At 48.3% G+C, this 15,494-nt stretch overlaps 1 protein-coding gene across 5 annotated transcripts in view; it reads right to left on the bottom strand.

The window, feature by feature from the left end:
* LOC129843459 (CUGBP Elav-like family member 3) overlaps positions 1 to 15,167 on the bottom strand; it is a 175,301-nt gene extending 160,134 nt beyond the window's left edge. Inside the window, exons 1-3 of one of the 5 annotated variants that reach the window (XR_008757856.1) lie at positions 14,965 to 15,161; positions 14,344 to 14,552; positions 44 to 205 (exon numbers count right to left, since the gene is read on the bottom strand). Coding sequence is in view for 4 of the 5 variants with exons in the window: in XM_055912178.1 (XP_055768153.1) it covers positions 44 to 205; positions 14,344 to 14,552; positions 14,965 to 15,013 (420 nt within the window). In the remaining variant the exon portion in view is untranslated. Of the gene's footprint in view, positions 1 to 43; positions 206 to 14,343; positions 14,553 to 14,964 lie in introns of all 5 variants that reach the window. The other 4 variants (XM_055912179.1, XM_055912178.1, XM_055912177.1 and 1 more) reach the window with 4 other exon arrangements.
* Positions 15,168 to 15,494: the final 327 nt, after the last annotated feature.

Raw genomic sequence — 15,494 nt, forward strand, 5'->3', positions numbered from 1 at the left:
TGCATGTGTGTAACGGCGTGTGTGTAACGGTGTGTGTGCTTACTGCCTGTGCGCTGACAGCCTGTGTGTAAGCGTTGTAAGCAGGGAAGTTAAGTGTCATGGTGGGGCTGAAGATGCCCAGCTGTGATGCCACCTGCTGCATCCGTCTCAGCCCTCTCTCCTTCTCTGTGTCGGCAAACTTCACCACCAGACTGGACGACGCACCCTACAAGGAAACACACACCGGTCTTTAAGTTAAACACATGGATTTACTGAATTACCCCATATAGGGAATACAATCAACCAAGATTTGGTGCACTGTTTTGAAACGGATATTTATAATGAAAGGTAAATTAAGTTCCTGTCAAACCATTTACAGAGACAGGACATGTTCTATACTGTTACTGTACAGAATACATTAACTTTTCATATGACAATGAGAGAGTGAGAGGTAGGAAGACTTGTCTGTGACTTACAGAGGGAGAGGTAGAAAGACTTGTCTGTGACTTACAGAGGGAGAGGTTGGAAGACTTGTCTGTGACTTACAGAGGGAGAGGTTGGAAGACTTGTCTGTGACTTACAGAGGGAGAGGTAGGAAGACTTGTCTGTGACTTACAGAGGGAGAGGTTGGAAGACTTGTCTGTGACTTACAGAGGGAGAGGTAGGAAGACTTGTCTGTGACTTACAGAGGGAGAGGTAGGAAGACTTGTCTGTGACTTACAGAGGGAGAGGTTGGAAGACATGTCTGTGACTTACAGAGGGAGAGGTTGGAAGACTTGTCTGTGACTTACAGAGGGAAAGGTAGGAAGACTTGTCTGTGACGTACAGAGGGAGAGGTAGGATGACTTGTCTGTGACTTACAGAGGGAGAGGTAGGAAGCCTTGTCTGCTACTTACAGAGGGAGAGGTTGGAAGACTTGTCTGTGACTTACAGAGGGAGAGGTAGGAAGACTTGTCTGTGACTTACAGAGGGAGAGGTAGGAAGACTTGTCTGTTACTTACAGAGGGAAAGGTTAGAAGACTTGTCTGTGACTTACAGAAGGAGAGGTTGGATGACTTGTCTGTGACTTACAGAGGGAGAGGTTTGAAGACTTGTCTGTGACTTACAGAGGGAGAGGTTGGAAGACTTGTCTTTTACTTACAGAGGGAGAGGTTGGAAGACTTGTCTGTGACTTACAGAGGGAGAGGTTGGAAGACTTGTCTGTGACTTACAGAGGGAGAGGTAGAAAGACTTGTCTGTAACTTACAGAGGGAGAGGTTGGAAGACTTGTCTGTGACTTACAGAGGGAGAGGTTGGAAGACTTGTCTGTGACTTACAGAGGGAGAGGTAGGAAGACTTGTCTGTGACTTACAGAGGGAGAGGTTGGAAGACTTGTCTGTGACTTACAGAGGGAGAGGTAGAAAGACTTGTCTGTGACTTACAAAGGGAGAGGTTGGAAGACTTGTCTGTGACTTACAGAGGGAGAGGTAGAAAGACTTGTCTGTGACTTACAAAGGGAGAGGTTGGAAGACTTGTCTGTGACTTACAGAGGGAGAGGTAGGATGACTTGTCTGTGACTTACAGAGGGAGAGGTAGGAAGACTTGTCTGTGACTTACAGAGGGAGAGGTTGGGTGACTTGTCTGTGACTTACAGAGGGAGAGGTAGAAAGACTTGTCTGTGACTTACAGAGGGAGAGGTTGGATGACTTGTCTGTGACTTACAGAGGGAGAGGTTTGAAGACTTGTCTGTGACTTACAGAGGGAGAGGTTGGAAGACTTGTCTGTGGCTTACAGAGGGAGAGATAGGATGACTTGTCTGTGACTTACAGAGGGAGAGGTAGAAAGACTTGTCTGTGACTTACAGAGGGAGAGGTTGGAAGACTTGTCTGTGACTTACAGAGGGAGAGGTTGGAAGACTTGTCTGTGACTTACAGAGGGAGAGGTAGAAAGACTTGTCTGTAACTTACAGAGGGAGAGGTTGGAAGACTTGTCGGTGACTTACAGAGGGAGAGGTTGGAAGACTTGTCTGTGACTTACAGAGGGAGAGGTAGGAAGACTTGTCTCTGACTTACAGAGAGAGAGGTTGGAAGACTTGTCTGTGACTTACAGAGGGAGAGGTAGAAAGACTTTTCTGTGACTTACAAAGGGAGAGGTTGGAAGACTTGTCTGTCACTTACAGAGGGAGAGGTAGGATGACTTGTCTGTGACTTACAGAGGGAGAGGTAGGAAGACTTGTCTGTGACTTACAGAGGGATTGGTTGGATGACTTGTCTGTGACTTACAGAGGGAGAGGTTGGAAGACTTGTCTGTGACTTACAGAGGGAGAGGTAGGAAGACTTGTCTGTGACTTACAGAGGGAGAGGTAGGATGACTTGTCTGTGACTTACAGAGGGAGAGGTTGGAAGACTTGTCTGTGACTTACAGAGGGAGAGGTAGAAAGACTTGTCTGTGACTTACAGAGGGAGAGGTTGGAAGACTTGTCTGTGACTTACGTTGGGAGAGGTTGGATGACTTGTTTATTTATTTTTATTTAACCTTTAACCAAATTCAAGAAATGTTACCCCTTTTTCTCACCAATTGGTAGTTACAGTCTTGTCCCATACAAACTCGAGAGAGAGATTCGAAGGTCAAGAGCCGTGCGTCCTGCGAAACACAAGCCGCACTGCTTCTTGACACAATGCCCACTTAACTCGATAGCCAGCCGCACCAATGTGTCAGAAGAAACACCGTACATCTGGCGGCAGTGTCAGTGTGCATTGCGCCCGGCCTGCCACAGGAGTCAGTAGTGCGCGATGGGACAAGAACATCTCTGCCGGCCAAACCCTCCCCTAACCCAGACGACCTGGACCAATTGTGCGCCATGGGTCTCCCGGTCGCGGCTGGCTGCGACAGAGCCTGGACTCGAACCAGTATCTCTAGGGACACAGCTAGGACTGCGATGCAGTGCCTTAGACCACTGCGCCACTCGGAAGGCTACAAATTCTTATTTACTATGAAGGCCTACCCCAGCCAATCCTGGATGACGCTGGGCCAATTGTGCGCTGCCCTATGGGATTCCCAATCACGGCCGGTTGTGATTCAGCCTGGAATCTAACCAGGGTCTGTAGTGACCCTTCTAGAACTGAGATGAAGAGCCTTAGACCGCTGCGCAACTCGGGGGCCATGAGACTTACAGAGGGAGAGGTAGGATGACTTCTCTGTGACTTACAGAGGGAGAGGTTGGAAGACATGTCTGTGACTTACAGAGGGAGAGGTAGGATGACTTGTCTGTGACTTACAGAGGGAGAGGTAGGAAGACTTGTCTGTGACTTACAGAGGGAGAGATAGGATGACTTGTCTGTGACTTACAGAGGGAGAGATTGGAATACTTGTCTGTGACTTACAGAGGGAGAGGTAGGATGACTTGTCTGTGACTTACAGAGGGAGAGGTTGGATGACTTGTCTGTGACTAACAGAGGGAGAGGCAGGAAGATTTGTCTGTGACTTACAGAGGGAGAGGTAGGATGACTTGTCTGTGACTTACAGAGGGAGAGGGAGAGGTAGGATGACTTGTCTGTGACTTACAGAGGGAGAGGTTAGAAGACTTGTCTTTTACTTACAGAGGGAGAGGTTGGAAGACTTGTCTGTGACTTACAGAGGGAGAAGTTTGAAGACTTGTCTGTGACTTACAGAGGGAGAGGTTTGCAGACTTGTCTGTGACTTACAGAGGGAGAGATAGGATGACTTGTCTGTGACTTACAGAGGGAGAGGTTGGATGACTTGTCTGTGACTTACAGAGGGAGAGGGAGAGGTAGGATGACTTGTCTGTGACTTACAGAGGGAGAGGTTAGAAGACTTGTCTTTTACTTACAGAGGGAGAGGTTGGAAGACTTGTCTGTGACTTACAGAGGGAGAGGTAGGATGACTTGTCTGTGACTTACAGAGGGAGAGGTAGGATGACTTGTCTGTGACTTACAGAGGGAGAGGTTGGATGACTTGTCTGTGACTTACAGAGGGAGAGGTAGGAAGCCTTGTCTGTGACTTACAGAGGGAGAGGTAGCATGACTTGTCTGTGACTTACAGAGGGAGAGGTTGGATGACTTGTCTGTGACTTACAGAGGGAGAGGTAGGAAGACTTGTCTGTGACTTACAGAGGGAGAGGTAGAAAGACTTGTCTGTGACTTACAGAGGGAGAGGTTGGAAGACTTGTCTGTGACTTACAGAGGGAGAGGTTGGAAGTCTTGTCTGTGACTTACAGAGGGAGAGGATGGAAGACTTGTTTATTTATATTTATTTAACCTTTAACCAAATTCAAGAAATGTTACCCCTTTTTCTCACCAATTGGTAGTTACAGTCTTGTCCCATACAAACTCGAGAGAGAGAGAGAGAGAGAGAGAGAGAGAGAGAGAGAGAGAGAGAGAGAGGCGAAGGTCAAGAGCCGTGCGTCCTGCGAAACACAAGCCAGCCAAGCCGCACTGCTTCTTGACACAATGCCCACTTAACTCGAAAGCCAGCCGCACCAATGTGTCAGAAGAAACACTGTACACCTGGCGACAGTGTCAGTGTGCATTGCGCCCGGCCTGCCACAGGAGTCAGTAGTGCGCGAGAAGAACATCTCTGCCGGCCAAACCCTCCCCTAACCCAGACGACCTGGACCAATTGTGCGCCATGGGTCTCCCGGTCGCGGCTGGCTGCGACAGAGCCTGGACTCGAACCAGTATCTCTAGTGACACAGCTAGGACTGCGATGCAGTGCCTTAGACCACTGCGCCACACGGAAGGCTACAAATTCTTATTTACAATGAAGGCCTACCCCAGCCAATGCTGGATGACGCTGGGCCAATTGTGCGCTGCCCTATGGGATTCCCAATCACGGCCGGTTGTGATTCAGCCTGGAATCTAACCAGGGTCTGTAGTAACCCTTCTAGCACTGAGATGAAGAGCCTTAGACCGCTGCGCCACTCGGGGGCCCTGTGACTTACAGAGGGAGAGGTAGGATGACTTGTCTGTGACTTACAGAGGGAGAGGTTGGAAGACTTGTCTGTGACTAACAGAGGGAGAGATCGGATGACTTGTCTGTGACTTACAGAGGGAGAGGTTGGAAGACTTGTCTGTGACTTACAGAGGGAGAGGTAGGATGACTTGTCTGTGACTTACAGAGGGAGAGGTTGGATGACTTGTCTGTGACTTACAGAGGCAGAGGTTGGAAGACTTGTCTGTGACTTACAGAGGGAGAGTTTGGAAGACTTGTCTGTGACTAACAGAGGGAGAGGCAGGAAGATTTGTCTGTGACTTACAGAGGGAGAGGTAGGATGACTTGTCTGTGACTTACAGAGGGAGAGGGAGAGGTAGGATGACTTGTCTGTGACTTACAGAGGGAGAGGTTAGAAGACTTGTCTTTTACTTACAGAGGGAGAGGTTGGAAGACTTGTCTGTGACTTACAGAGGGTGAGGTTTGAAGACTTGTCTGTGACTTACAGAGGGAGAGGTTTGCAGACTTGTCTGTGAGTTACAGAGGGAGAGATAGGATGACTTGTCTGTGACTTACAGAGGGAGAGGTAGGATGACTTGTCTGTGACTTACAGAGGGAGAGGGAGAGGTAGGATGACTTGTCTGTGACTTACAGAGGGAGAGGTTAGAAGACTTGTCTTTTACTTACAGAGGGAGAGGTTGGAAGACTTGTCTGTGACTTACAGAGGGAGAAGTAGGATGACTTGTCTGTGACTTACAGAGGGAGAGGTAGGATGACTTGTCTGTGACTTACAGAGGAAGAGGTTGGATGACTTGTCTGTGACTTACAGAGGGAGAGGTAGGAAGCCTTGTCTGTGACTTACAGAGGGAGAGGTAGGATGACTTGTCTGTGACTTAAAGAGGGAGAGGTAGGATGACTTGTCTGTGACTTATAGAGGGAGAGGTTAGAAGACTTGTCTTTTACTTACAGAGGGAGAGGTTGGAAGACTTGTCTGTGACTTACAGAGGGAGAGATAGGATGACTTGTCTGTGACTTACAGAGGGAGAGGTAGAAAGACTTGTCTGTAACTTACAGAGGGAGAGGTTGGAAGACTTGTCTGTGACTTACAGAGGGAGAGGTAGGAAGACTTGTCTGTGACTTACAGAGCGAGAGATAGGAAGACTTGTCTTTGACTTACAGAGGGAGAGGTAGGATGACTTGTCTGTGACTTACAGAGGGAGAGGTTGGAAGACTTGTCTGTGACTTACAGAGGGAGCGGTTGGAAGACTTGTCTGTGACGTACAGACGGAGAGGTAGGATGACTTGTCTGTGACTTACAGAGGGAGAGGTAGGAAGCCTTGTCTGTGACTTACAGAGGGAGAGGTAGAAAGACTTGTCTGTGACTTACAGAGGGAGAGGTAGGAAGACTTGTCTTTTACTTACAGAGGGAGAGGTTGGAAGACTTGTCTGTGACTTACAGAGGGAGAGGTTGGAAGACTTGTCTGTGACTTACAGAGGGAGAGGTAGCATGACTTGTCTGTGACTTACAGAGGGAGAGGTAGGAAGACTTGTCTGTGACTTACAGAGGGATAGGTAGAAAGACTTGTCTGTGACTTACAGAGGGAGAGGTTGGAAGACTTGTCTGTGACTTACAGAGGGAGAGGTTGGAAGTCTTGTCTGTGACTTACAGAGGGAGAGGATGGAAGACTTGTTTATTTTTTTTTATTTAACCTTTAACCAAATTCAAGAAATGTTACCCCTTTTTCTCACCAATTGGTAGTTACAGTCTTGTCCCATACAAACTCGGGAGAGAGATTCGAAGGTCAAGAGCCGTGCGTCCTGCGAAACACAAGCCAGCCAAGCCGCACTGCTTCTTGACACAATGCCCACTTAACTCGATAGCCAGCCGCACCAATGTGTCAGAAGAAACACTGTACACCTGGCGACAGTGTCAGTGTGCATTGCGCCCGGCCTGCCACAGGAGTCAGTAGTGCGCGATGGGACAAGAACATCTCTGCCGGCCAAACCCTCCCCTAACCCAGACGACCTGGACCAATTGTGCGCCATGGGTCTCCCGGTCGCGGCTGGCTGCGACAGAGCCTGGACTCGAACCAGTATCTCTAGTGACACAGCTAGCACTGCGTTTCAGTGCCTTAGACCACTGCGCCACTCGGAAGGCTACAAATTCTTATTTACAATGAAGGCCTACCCCAGCCAATCCTGGATGATGCTTGGCCAATTGTGCGCTGCCCTATGGGATTCCCAATCACGGACGGTTGTGATTCAGCCTGGAATCTAAACAGGGTCTGCAGTGACCCCTCTAGCACTGAGATGAAGAGCCTTAGACCGCTGCGCAACTCGGGGGCCCTGAGACTTACAGAGGGAGAGGTAGGATGACTTGTCTGTGACTTACAGAGGGAGAGGTTGGAAGACTTGTCTGTGACTTACAGAGGGAGAGGTAGGAAGACTTGTCTGTGACGTACAGAGGGAGAGGTAGGATGACTTGTCTGTGACTTACAGAGGGAAAGGTAGGAAGCCTTGTCTGTGACTTACAGAGGGAGAGGTTGGAAGACTTGTCTGTGACTTACAGAGGGAGAGATAGGATGACTTGTCTGTGACTTACAGAGGGAGAGGTAGAAAGACTTGTCTGTAACTTACAGAGGGAGAGGTTGGAAGACTTGTCTGTGACTTACAGAGGGAGAGGTAGGAAGACATGTCTGTGACTTACAGAGCGAGAGATAGGAAGACTTGTCTTTTACTTACAGAGGGAGAGGTTGGAAGACTTGTCTGTGACTTACAGAGGGAGACGTTGGAAGACTTGTCTGTGACTTACAGAGGGAGAGATAGGATGACTTGTCTGTGACTTACAGAGGGAGAGATAGGATGACTTGTCTGTGACTTACAGAGGGAGAGGTAGGATGACTTGTCTGTGACTTACAGAGGGAGAGGGAGAGGTAGGATGACTTGTCTGTGACTTACAGAGGGAGAGGTTAGAAGACTTGTCTTTTACTTACAGAGGGAGAGGTTGGAAGACTTGTCTGTGACTTACAGAGGGAGAAGTAGGATGACTTGTCTGTGACTTACAGAGGGAGAGGTAGGATGACTTGTCTGTGACTTACAGAGGAAGAGGTTGGATGACTTGTCTGTGACTTACAGAGGGAGAGGTAGGAAGCCTTGTCTGTGACTTACAGAGGGAGAGGTAGGATGACTTGTCTGTGACTTAAAGAGGGAGAGGTAGGATGACTTGTCTGTGACTTATAGAGGGAGAGGTTAGAAGACTTGTCTTTTACTTACAGAGGGAGAGGTTGGAAGACTTGTCTGTGACTTACAGAGGGAGAGATAGGATGACTTGTCTGTGACTTACAGAGGGAGAGGTAGAAAGACTTGTCTGTAACTTACAGAGGGAGAGGTTGGAAGACTTGTCTGTGACTTACAGAGGGAGAGGTAGGAAGACTTGTCTGTGACTTACAGAGCGAGAGATAGGAAGACTTGTCTTTGACTTACAGAGGGAGAGGTTGGATGACTTGTCTGTGACTTACAGAGGGAGAGGTTGGAAGACTTGTCTGTGACTTACAGAGGGAGCGGTTGGAAGACTTGTCTGTGACGTACAGACGGAGAGGTAGGATGACTTGTCTGTGACTTACAGAGGGAGAGGTAGGAAGCCTTGTCTGTGACTTACAGAGGGAGAGGTAGAAAGACTTGTCTGTGACTTACAGAGGGAGAGGTAGGAAGACTTGTCTTTTACTTACAGAGGGAGAGGTTGGAAGACTTGTCTGTGACTTACAGAGGGAGAGGTTGGAAGACTTGTCTGTGACTTACAGAGGGAGAGGTAGCATGACTTGTCTGTGACTTACAGAGGGAGAGGTAGGAAGACTTGTCTGTGACTTACAGAGGGATAGGTAGAAAGACTTGTCTGTGACTTACAGAGGGAGAGGTTGGAAGACTTGTCTGTGACTTACAGAGGGAGAGGTTGGAAGTCTTGTCTGTGACTTACAGAGGGAGAGGATGGAAGACTTGTTTATTTTTTTTTATTGAACCTTTAACCAAATTCAAGAAATGTTACCCCTTTTTCTCACCAATTGGTAGTTACAGTCTTGTCCCATACAAACTCGGGAGAGAGATTCGAAGGTCAAGAGCCGTGCGTCCTGCGAAACACAAGCCAGCCAAGCCGCACTGCTTCTTGACACAATGCCCACTTAACTCGATAGCCAGCCGCACCAATGTGTCAGAAGAAACACTGTACACCTGGCGACAGTGTCAGTGTGCATTGCGCCCGGCCTGCCACAGGAGTCAGTAGTGCGCGATGGGACAAGAACATCTCTGCCGGCCAAACCCTCACCTAACCCAGACGACCTGGACCAATTGTGCGCCATGGGTCTCCCGGTCGCGGCTGGCTGCGACAGAGCCTGGACTCGAACCAGTATCTCTAGTGACACAGCTAGCACTGCGTTTCAGTGCCTTAGACCACTGCGCCACTCGGAAGGCTACAAATTCTTATTTACAATGAAGGCCTACCCCAGCCAATCCTGGATGATGCTTGGCCAATTGTGCGCTGCCCTATGGGATTCCCAATCACGGACGGTTGTGATTCAGCCTGGAATCTAAACAGGGTCTGCAGTGACCCCTCTAGCACTGAGATGAAGAGCCTTAGACCGCTGCGCAACTCGGGGGCCCTGAGACTTACAGAGGGAGAGGTAGGATGACTTGTCTGTGACTTACAGAGGGAGAGGTTGGAAGACTTGTCTGTGACTTACAGAGGGAGAGGTAGGAAGACTTGTCTGTGACGTACAGAGGGAGAGGTAGGATGACTTGTCTGTGACTTACAGAGGGAAAGGTAGGAAGCCTTGTCTGTGACTTACAGAGGGAGAGGTAGGATGACTTGTCTGTGACTTACAGAGGGAGAGGTAGGATGACTTGTCTGTGACTTACAGAGGGAGAGTTTAGAAGACTTGTCTTTGACTTACAGAGGGAGAGGTTGGAAGACTTGTCTGTGACTTACAGAGGGAGAGATAGGATGACTTGTCTGTGACTTACAGAGGGAGAGGTAGAAAGACTTGTCTGTAACTTACAGAGGGAGAGGTTGGAAGACTTGTCTGTGACTTACAGAGGGAGAGGTAGGAAGACTTGTCTGTGACTTACAGAGCGAGAGATAGGAAGACTTGTCTTTTACTTACAGAGGGAGAGTTTGGAAGACTTGTCTGTGACTTACAGAGGGAGACGTTGGAAGACTTGTCTGTGACTTACAGAGGGAGAGATAGGATGACTTGTCTGTGACTTACAGAGGGAGAGGTAGAAAGACTTGTCTGTGACTTACAGAGGGATAGGTTGGAAGACTTGTCTTTTACTTACAGAGGGAGATGTTGGAAGACTTGTCTTTTACTTACAGAGGGAGAGGTTGGAAGACTTGTCTGTGACTTACAGAGGGACACGTTGGAAGACTTGTCTGTGACTTACAGAGGGAGAGATAGGATGACTTGTCTGTGACTTACAGAGGGAGAGGTAGAAAGACTTGTCTGTGACTTACAGAGGGATAGGTTGGAAGACTTGTCTTTTACTTACAGAGGGAGAGGTTGGAAGACTTGTCTGTGACTTACAGAGGGAGAGGTTGGAAGACTTGTCTGTGACTTACAGGGGAGAGGTAGCATGACTTGTCTGTGACTTACAGAGGGAGAGATAGGATGACTTGTCTGTGACTTACAGAGGGAGAGGTAGAAAGACTTGTCTGTGACTTACAGAGGGATAGGTTGGAAGACTTGTCTGTGACTTACAGAGGGAGAGGTAGGAAGTCTTGTCTGTGACTTACAGAGGGAGAGGTAGGAAGACTTGTCTGTGACTTACAGAGGGAGAGGTAGAAAGACTTGTCTGTGACTTACAGAGGGAGAGGTTGGAAGACTTGTCTGTGACTTACAGAGGGAGAGGTTGGAAGTCTTGTCTGTGACTTACAGAGGCAGAGGATGGAAGACTTGTTTATTTATTTTTATTTAACCTTTAACCAAATTCAAGAAATGTTACCCCTTTTTCTCACCAATTGGTAGTTACAGTCTTGTCCCATACAAACTCGGGAGAGAGATTCGAAGGTCAAGAGCCGTGCGTCCTGCGAAACACAAGCCAGCCAAGCCGCACTGCTTCTTGACACAATGCCCACTTAACTCGATAGCCAGCCGCACCAATGTGTCAGAAGAAACACCGTACATCTGGCGGCAGTGTCAGTGTGCATTGCGCCCGGCCTGCCACAGGAGTCAGTAGTGCGCGATGGGACAAGAACATCTCTGCCGGCCAAACCCTCCCCTAACCCAGACGACCTGGACCAATTGTGCGCCATGGGTCTCCCGGTCGCGGCTGGCTGCGACAGAGCCTGGACTCGAACCAGTATCTCTAGTGACACAGCTAGGACTGCGATGCAGTGCCTTAGACCACTGCGCCACTCGGAAGGCTACAAATTCTTATTTACAATGAAGGCCTACCCCAGCCAATCCTGGATGATGCTGGGCCAATTGTGCGCTGCCCTATGGGATTCCCAATCACGGACGGTTGTGATTCAGCCTGGAATCTAAACAGGGTCTGCAGTGACCCCTCTAGCACTGAGATGAAGAGCCTTAGACCGCTGCGCAACTCGGGGGCCCTGAGACTTACAGAGGGAGAGGTAGGATGACTTGTCTGTGACTTACAGAGGGAGAGGTTGGAAGACTTGTCTGTGACTTACAGAGGGAGAGGTAGGAAGACTTGTCTGTGACGTACAGAGGGAGAGGTAGGATGACTTGTCTGTGACTTACAGAGGGAGAGGTAGGAAGACTTGTCTGTGACTTACAGAGGGAGAGGTTGGAAGACTTGTCTGTGACTTACAGAGGGAGAGGTAGAAAGCCTTGTCTGTGGCTTACAAAGGGAGAGGTTGGAAGACTTGTCTGTGACTTACAGAGGGAGAGGTAGAAAGACTTGTCTGTGACTTACAGAGGGAGAGGTTAGAAGACTTGTCTGTGACTTACAGAGGGAGAGGTAGGATGACTTGTCTGTGACTTACAGAGGGAGAGGTAGGAAGACTTGTCTGTGACTTACAGAGGGAGAGGTTGGAAGACTTGTCTGTGACTTACAGAGGGAGAGGTAGGAAGACTTGTCTGTGACTTACAGAGGGAGAGGTTGGAAGACTTGTCTGTGACTTACAGAGGGAGAGGTAGAAAGCCTTGTCTGTGACTTACAAAGGGAGAGGTAGCATGACTTGTCTGTGACTTACAGAGGGAGAGATAGGATGACTTGTCTGTGACTTACAGAGGGAGAGGTAGAAAGACTTGTCTGTGACTTACAGAGGGAGAGGTTGGAAGACTTGTCTGTGACTTACAGAGGGAGAGGTTGGAAGACTTGTCTGTGACTTACAGAGGGAGAGGTAGGAAGACTTGTCTGTGACTTACAGAGGGAGAGGTAGAAAGACTTGTCTGTGACTTACAGAGGGAGAGGTTGGAAGACTTGTCTGTGACTTACAGAGGGAGAGGATGGAAGACTTGTTTATTTATTTTTATTTAACCTTTAACCAAATTCAAGAAATGTTACCCCTTTTTCTCACCAATTGGTAGTTACAGTCTTGTCCCATACAAACTCGGGAGAGAGATTCGAAGGTCAAGAGCCGTGCGTCCTGCGAAACACAAGCCAGCCAAGCCGCACTGCTTCTTGACACAATGCCCACTTAACTCGATAGCCAGCCGCACCAATGTGTCAGAAGAAACACCGTACACCTGGCGGCAGTGTCAGTGTGCATTGCGCCCGGCCTGCCACAGGAGTCAGTAGTGCGCGATGGGACAAGAACATCTCTCCCGGCCAAACCCTCCCCTAACCCAGACGACCTGGACCAATTGTGCGCCATGGGTCTCCCGGTCGCGGCTGGCTGCGACAGAGCCTGGACTTGAACCAGTATCTCTAGTGACACAGCTAGGACTGCGATGCAGTGCCTTAGACCACTGCGCCACTCGGAAGGCTACAAATTCTTATTTACAATGAAGGCCTACCCCAGCCAATCCTGGATGATGCTGGGCCAATTGTGCGCTGCCCTATGGGATTCCCAATCACGGACGGTTGTGATTCAGCCTGGAATCTAACCAGGGTCTGTAGTGACCCGTCTAGCACTGAGATGAAGAGACTTAGACCGCTGCGCAACTCAGGGGCCCTGAGACTTACAGAGGGAGAGGTAGGATGACTTGTCTGTGACTTACAGAGGGAGAGATAGGATGACTTGTCTGTGACTTACAGAGGGAGAGGTTGGAAGACTTGTCTGTGACTTACAGAGGGAGAGGTAGAAAGACTTGTCTGTGACTTACAGAGGGAGAGGTTGGAAGACTTGTCTGTGACTTACAGAGGGAGAGGTTGGAAGACTTGTCTGTGACTTACAGAGGGAGAGGTAGGAAGACTTGTCTGTGACTTACAGAGGGAGAGGTTGGAAGACTTGTCTGTGACTTACAGAGGGAGAGGTAGAAAGCCTTGTCTGTGGCTTACAAAGGGAGAGGTTGGAAGACTTGTCTGTGACTTACAGAGGGAGAGGTAGAAAGACTTGTCTGTGACTTACAGAGGGAGAGGTTAGAAGACTTGTCTGACTTACAGAGGGAGAGGTAGGATGACTTGTCTGTGACTTACAGAGGGAGAGGTAGGATGACTTGTCTGTGACTTACAGAGGGAGAGGTTGGAAGACTTGTCTGTGACTTACAGAGGGAGAGGTAGGAAGACTTGTCTGTGACTTACAGAGGGAGAGGTTGGAAGACTTGTCTGTGACTTACAGAGGGAGAGGTAGAAAGCCTTGTCTGTGACTTACAAAGGGAGAGGTTGGAAGACTTGTCTGTGACTTACAGAGGGAGAGGTAGAAAGACTTGTCTGTGACTTACAGAGGGAGAGGTTAGAAGACTTGTCTGTGACTTACAGAGGGAGAGGTAGGATGACTTGTCTGTGACTTACAGAGGGAGAGGTAGGAAGACTTGTCTGTGACTTACAGAGGGAGAGGTTGGAAGACTTGTCTGTGACTTACAGAGGGAGAGGTAGGATGACTTGTTTGTGACTTACAGAGCGAGAGGTAGGATGACTTGTCTGTGACTTACAGAGGGAGAGGTTTGAAGACTTGTCTGTGACTTACAGAGGAAGAGGTAGGAAGACTTGTCTGTGACGTATAGAGGGAGAGGTAGGATGACTTGTCTGTGACTTACAGAGGGAGAGATAGGAAGACTTGTCTGTGACTTACAGAGGGAGAGGTAGGATGACTTGTCTGTGACTTACAGAGGGAGAGGTTGGAAGACTTGTCTGTGACGTACAGAGGGAGAGGTAGGATGACTTGTCTGTGACTTACAGAGGGAGAGGTAGGAAGACTTGTCTGTGACTTACAGAGGGAGAGGTAGGATGACTTGTCTGTGACGTACAGAGGGAGAGGTAGAACGACTTGTCTGTGACTTACAGAGGGAGAGGTAGGATGACTTGTCTGTGACTTACAGGCAGTGTGCGGCTCCCATGCAGGGTGCTAATGGCAGCCTGAGCTTCAGCATGTCCCTGGTACTTCACAAACGCACAACCTTTACTGGTGCCGTCTGGCCCCCGTAGTACAGTACACTCGTCTATAGTGCCAAAGGGCTCAAACAGCCTCTTGACGTCTTCATCACTCTGCTGTTTACCCAGCATGCCCACAAACAACTTCCTGTCTTCTGGAGAAGTGGCACACCAGGAGGAGAGAGGGAGGAGGGAGAGAGAGGGAGGTAGGGAGGAAGGAGAAAAGGAGAGGAGTTAGATAGCTCTGATACTAGAGTTAGATACTTCTCCTACATACTCAGTTCATAAAACATATCATGGTGCTCTCATTGAATCTCATTATGTTCTAGCAGGCCAGTGATGGGAGAAAAAGACATGTTGCGATACTGCTACCAACCACCAGGGTGCAGTATAAACTTATACATTACAGAGAGATGAAACTTGGGAGTAGAGGAGCAACAGAGATCACAGTAGAGATCACTAAGAATGTACGTGTGTGTCTTTGAGGCTTACTTTACAGTTCGTGTCAGCAAATACAGATTAACAGAGTATCCGTGTGATGTGTGTGTGAATTGATGTGTGTCTTACCTCCTCTCCCCTCGCTGTCGGCTGGTTTTACCTGGATGGGTCGGTTCATCTGGAATACAGACAAGAAGGAGATCAATACACATGATCAACATACAGTATGATCAATACATGATCAACATACAGTATGATCAATACATGATCAACATACAGTATGATCAATACATGATCAACATACAGTATGATCAACACATGATCAACATACAGTATGATCAACACATGATCAACATACAGTATGATCAATACATGATCAACATACAGTATGATCAATACATGAGCAACATACAGTATGATAAACACATTATCAACATAAAGTGTTGTCAATACATGCTCAACATACCGTATGATCAATACACATGATCAACATACAGTATGATCAATACATGATCAACATACAGTATGATCAATACATGAGCAACATACAGTATGATAAACACATGATCAACATAGAGTATTGTCAATACACATGATCAACATACAGTATGATCAACACACGATCAAGATACAGTATGATCAACACACGATCAAGATAC

Source organism: Salvelinus fontinalis, unplaced genomic scaffold (assembly GCF_029448725.1).
Source record: "Salvelinus fontinalis isolate EN_2023a unplaced genomic scaffold, ASM2944872v1 scaffold_0140, whole genome shotgun sequence".
Classification (NCBI taxonomy): domain Eukaryota; kingdom Metazoa; phylum Chordata; class Actinopteri; order Salmoniformes; family Salmonidae; genus Salvelinus; species Salvelinus fontinalis.